The sequence below is a fragment of the Pelophylax lessonae genome (assembly GCF_965119305.1).
Source record: "Pelophylax lessonae genome assembly, chromosome: 1".
NCBI lineage: Eukaryota > Metazoa > Chordata > Amphibia > Anura > Ranidae > Pelophylax > Pelophylax lessonae.
Genome location: NC_138768.1, coordinates 463,798,333 through 463,804,332, shown reverse-complemented (window position 1 = coordinate 463,804,332; position 6,000 = coordinate 463,798,333). Strand labels below are relative to the sequence as shown.

The following is a 6,000-nucleotide window of genomic DNA, read 5'->3' as shown; positions in this document are numbered from 1 at the left end:
TGCCTATTAAATCTAGGTACCCGCCCCCCCCCCCCAAAAAAAAGACATGTCAGGGGGTCAGGAGGCCTTAAAGCGGAAGTTCCATTTTTTGGTGGAACCCAGCTTTAATTTATGAAATAAACTAAAGAGTACCGTATATTTAATAGTTCTATAATATACCCATTAGTTCTGCCAAACCTCTTCCCTGGCTCTTTTATAAATAATAATTTCTATTTATTAAAGGACAAGAAGTACCTGGGTACAGATAAGGAAAGATAAAAATTAGATAAAAGCAATGGCTGTATATGATTAATGATGTCATAAATAAATAATTGTCCCAATAAAAAATACAATAAAACCATCAAATAATGAGATTTGATTTACTTTCCTTAGCTCTCCTAACTTGGTAGTCACTTTCTGATTCACATTCATTAAAAAATAATTAAAATAAAGAGTGAACACATTCCTTTACAAATAGTCTTTTTATCAGGTAAGTGTCAAATATGACTTTCTAAGTTTAGTGTACATTCAGTCAGCGTATGAGAAGAACGCTAAGCAAGTCTTCTAGTAAAGCTTGTTTGACTAGGAAAACGATAAATATTCTTTCCCTCCCTTTTATATAAAATAATTGTAATATTATATTCTGCCTTTTTCTAGCAGGGAGGGTGGCAGCTAAGCACTCATAACCTGTTTTGCCAGCTCGAGATGAAGTGGAAGACATAGCACAGGTGCGGCTGAGACCTGTCAGCTTGAAAAACTTGTTTCTCTGACTAGTCTGTACATGGGTCTGGCTGCCATCCCCAATTTATTTGCTTGAAGTATCTCTCAAGGGAGACCTTGAGAGATCGGACTTGATGTTCAGCAGTAACCAGTTTCTTTTTTAAGTACATTTTAAAGAATTATGCTAGCTTCACATGGATCATTGGATCAATGGATTATTGCACCTTGTGGTACTTTGCTGGGAAAGAAGAAAAAGCCTTAGCTGTGGATTATCTAAGTACCGTAACTATTGTTACTGTTGTGTTTTCCTAAAGGATTTGTAAGGGCCACCTAAAAGGAATTTTGGGAAGGTCTAAATGACTGGTTGAGGAAGTATAGCTAGAAATATCTTGGTTTCTATCATACATAATCCAGGAAAGAGGGATCTTCTCAGTTTACTCAACACAGCAGAATTGTTTTGGAGGCTTCTGTCTCTCATCTGAGGCTTCACTGAATAGAAGATGAAACTGGCACTCAGGTGAAAGTGGAGAATTGGGGTCTGCCAGTGTGGACACCTGGTGTTAACTTGTGATATGCCGTGGTGGTGTTTGTGGTGCTTCTGCCCTCCCTGTCTGTCTGAAGATGACAAAGCAGCACTGGCTATTAACAGAGAGATTAACAGGGTGCTTAAATTTCACAAGACCAGGGATCGTAGAGAATTAAAACTCCTTCTTCTAGGTAAGTGTCACTGTTAATAAGTATCCTTCGGCATAGGTGATAAGAAACTCAGCATACATGTCTTATACCTTGATGGGGTTATTTTCTTAGTGTACTGGCTAACTTAGGTAAATTGAGGCTGTCCTGGTAGTCACCTATACTGAAAACCTCTGCTGTCTTTCAAAAAAAAATGTTTCCAAAATTTTGTAAAATTTGGGAACCACAAATCAACATGCTAAAAACATCACAATTGGGTTGATTTACTGAAGGAGAAGAAGCTGTTCAATGACCCTTGGTATGATAAGCTTAGTTAGCTGAAGCTGTATTTACTTCAGTCAACCAATCATGACGAGCAGAAATCCTGTTATTTAATTTCCCTTGCACATAGTTGGGTATTTAAAGCGAGCAAAGGGTCACCTTTCTTTACTAACGATTATGTTGTAAATAAACTATCAGGCTGGGTTCACACTGATGCGAATTGGATGAGTGTGACCGGCTCTCAATGGAGCCGGTTCACATAGCTCCGGGGCGGCAGAAGGGTCCTTTGCGTCTTTAGCTCTGTTTTACGTGAACAGGGACATACTGGACCCCCTGCTGTCACCCGTGGCTGCAGCAAGTGTGAACCCAGCCTAACTTTTCTAAGTGAATAGCTACTCCTTTGGTAAAATAGCCCCTGTAGCTGATTTATTAATACTTGCGAAAAAGAGAATTTTTGTTTTAGCATTCATTGGTCATTTGGTAAAATTTATCTTGATGCTTTCTTCTGAAATCAACAGTCCCATAAAATTATGAAAAATGGAATTCACTATGGAAGACGTATTCTGAACTGATGATTGTGTCAAATGAGTAACATACAAAATAGCTTATAGATTATAGATTTCTAATAGCTTATAGATATATAAAAGGGGAACCGAATTCCGCAAATACTTGCTTCCCCACCAATGATCCAACATCTGCTAGATCCCCCACTAGCATCTTCTCCTTGGTTTCTTCTGGGTGTCAGGTCTTTACTGTTGTATTTGGCTGTTGCGGAATGATGTTACTCTTGTATATGGGTGAGTTTATTTTTTTGCAGTGACACAGCATGTCTCTTATACAATTAGGTTCCTGCCTGTTTGCAATCGTTTTTTCATCGGTGTAATTCCACTTTAACAGCTTGATGTTCTTAGATTGTTTTAAAATGTTCTTGACTTCAAGTGGTTAAAGCAAGCTCATGAACAATTAAACAAGTGTATTATCACAGGGTGGCCACAGTGGATGCTGATAAGGTACAAAGTGTGCCATCTCCTAATGATACCTATGAATATAAGTGATTGCAAAAATTGACTTTATCAGCACCAAACTCGGTTAAAACCTGTTAATTTTATGCAGTAATTTGATTTAAACATGTTAAAAAGATCATATGTATAAAAAGACACCATACAATTCATCCTATACCATCACATACTAGACCTTGTATATTTGGATGTTCCTGACTACGGTAACCATGGATAAAGGCCACAGCGGGGTAACTTGATGTGTAGGCTCTATGGATTAAAATGCTCTACATGTTTTGTGAATATTAGCTCCTTCAGGAGTTTTTATTACAACAATTCCAAAAAGGAAAAAACAAGTCATTACACTCAAATAAACGCATATATATATATATATATATATATATATATATATATATATATATATATATATACACACAGGGCCATCTTTAACGCAGGGCAAAAGGGGCAGCTGCCCCGGGCCCAGTCATTGTTGTGGGGCCCAAAGCAGCTGCCTCTTGATCCCGCACATAGTTGATAGGTGGATTCGGGAGGGCCCAAGAAAATGTTTGCCCAGGGTCCAATCAATAATAAAGACGGCCCTGTATATATATATATATATATATATATATATATATATATATATATATATATAACATATAATGTATAGCAACAGTATCTACAACAGGCTTGTGCTTACAAAAAAGTAAGGATGTGTCTGCTCACATCCAGATGGGATGGAAGGACACCTCAGAATGTGGACCCTTCAGAAACTCTGGGGACCGGCCCAGTGGAGGGGGGAAATGAGCTCCCAGTGTGGGACAAACTAAATGTAAAAGACATGATCATAAATATTGGTTAGTGGGGAAAGGAAAGAAACCATAACCCACCCTCAAAAACTCTGGTAACACAGTTAAACACAGTAAGACTATATCTTTATAGTATGGGTGCTCAATGACAAGATGCAGGGGTGGGTACTCCCAAACAATTACTTAGAAACTGGCACCAGTATTTGGAATAGGCAGACAGGCTGCCGCCCTATGGGGGGACATATACAAGCATAGTAATAGTTAGGGCTGTACTAATTCCATCTAGTCACAGAGATATAGAAGCCAATATACAGCACCACAGTAAGAGGTATGCTGTGTATTAATGATATGATCCAGCACACTCCTAATAGTCACAGTTATCGCTGGGTAAAAACCTTGTTTTTGACTTGTTTTTTAATTTTTAGAATTGTTGTAATTAAGGCTCCTGAAGAAGCGATTGTTCACTAAACATGTAGAGCATATTCATCCATAGTTCCTACACATCAAGTTACCCTGCCGTGGCCTTGATCCACTCAGGAACATCCAATTATACAAGGTCTTTTATGTGATGTTATAGCTAGGGTGAATTGTATGGTGTCTTTTTTTATACATATGTTCTTTTTAACATTGTTAACCACTTAAGCCCCGGAAGATTTTACCCCCTTCCTGACCAGGCCTATTTTGCGATTCGGCACTGCGTGAGTTTAACGGACAATTGCGCGGTCGTGCGACGCTGTACCCAAATGAAATTGACGTTCTTTTTTCCCCACAAACAGAGCTTTCTTTTGGTGGTATTTGATCACCTGTGCGATTTTTTGATCATGCGCTATAAACAAAAAAAGAGCGACAATTTTGCAAAAATAACAATATTTTTCACATTTCTTTATATGAAATTCCCCCCCAAAAAAATGTAAAAATCAAAATTTTTTAACATTTTAGGCCAATTTGTTTTCTGCTACATATGTTTGGTAAAAAAATCGCAAAAAGCGTATTTTGATTTGTTTGCGCAAAAGTTATTGCGTTTACTAACTAAGGGAAAGATTTCTGTCATTTTTATTGTTTTTTTTTTTAACGAGTAATGGTGGAGATCTGCGATCTTTTTTGTGGGACTGCGACATTGCGGCGGACAGATCGGACCCTTGACTGACATTTTTGACACTTTTGGGGGTACCAGTGACATTTCTACAGTAATCAGTGCTATACATATGCACTGTTACTGTAAAAATGACACTGGGATGGAAGGGGTTAACTTTATTGGAGAGGGAGGGGTTAAGTGTGTCCCTAGGGACGTGTTTCTTACTGTGATTGGATGTGGCTTTGTGTGTAACAGCACAGATCAACGGTCCTACATAGCAGGACCGAGTGATCAGTGCTTTTACACAGGGGAGAGTGACAGGTGGCTTTGTTTACATTAGCCGCCTGCCTTTCTCCCTCTCCCCCGACGATCGCGAGTGGCCGGCGGACATCGGGTCCGCCGGTCACACGTGCCGGCTTCTTCGGGTACGAGCGGGGGCGGTAGCGCCTCCGGCGGCGCGCGCGCTCGCCCCCTATTCGCTCCCAGGCTAGTGACATACCGGTACGTCACTTTGCCTGGGAGGGGCTGACTGCCGCCGTATATAGTCAGGCGGCGGTCGGCAAGTGGTTAAATCAAATTACTGAATAAAATGTTTTAACAAAGTTTGGTGTTGATAAAGTTAATTTTTGCAGTCATTTCTATTTAAAAGTAAGCTAATGGTTGCCCTTGCAGCTGCAGCCTTAAGCTTGGAATTATTTATTACACTTGGTGATTGGCTGTTTAATAAAAGTGATCTACAGCCACCTGATCACTTTTACAGCATTGAGATAGGCAGGCACCATTGCTTCTCACTGCCTGTGGTGGTTCCTGGGCTTTCCCTTTCCTCCAGGGAGCCAGATGACTGCTAAAATACACTCTATCCTTTAAACAGAAGGAGATTACAAGTAATGAAGCCAGAAGCTAAAATGATTTCGTGACTTCCAGATTTAGAGCTCTCATTCCCCATAGACTGTAGCCAGGGAAGCAGTTACGGGGACTTGTTAGCCCCCTTGTAAAAGCAATAAAGTTAAAAGAAAAAAAAAGAAAAAATGTAAATGTTTATAAAGTAAATGAGGACATTTTAAAGCACCTATGCCCCTCCCCCCCACATGCATACATGTTTATGTAAATGTGCATGCATGGCCTGCACGTGTATGTAAACAGCAATTGTGCCACACATGTGAGGTATCACAGTGAACATCAGAGTGAGGAAATAACATTCAGGGGGCCATCATTTTATAAGCTCTAAATTGATAACCTGTAAAGGTTTTTAAAGCATCACCTATGAAAAATTCTAGGTACTGTAATTTTTTGCCATTTTATGGATGCATGTAATTTTGAGTTTTGACATGTTTGGTACCTACTGTATTTATTGCAACTTAATATATTTTACCCAAAAAATAATTTTAATGTATTTATTACTGAAAATGTGCGTTGAATAAAACAGCTGCGAAAATATCGCGCAACATAAAAAGCTGCAACTGCCAAC

General features: G+C 39.2%; 1 protein-coding gene across 1 annotated transcript in view; it reads left to right on the top strand.

Moving 5' to 3' along the window:
• The first annotated feature begins 929 nt into the window (after positions 1–929).
• Positions 930–6,000, top strand: part of GNA15 (G protein subunit alpha 15) — a 148,499-nt gene continuing 143,428 nt past the window's right edge. Inside the window, exon 1 of the mRNA XM_082259721.1 lies at positions 930–1,416. Within this exon, the coding sequence (XP_082115847.1) occupies positions 1,272–1,416 (145 nt within the window). The 5' untranslated portion in view covers positions 930–1,271. The remainder of the gene's footprint in view (positions 1,417–6,000) is intronic.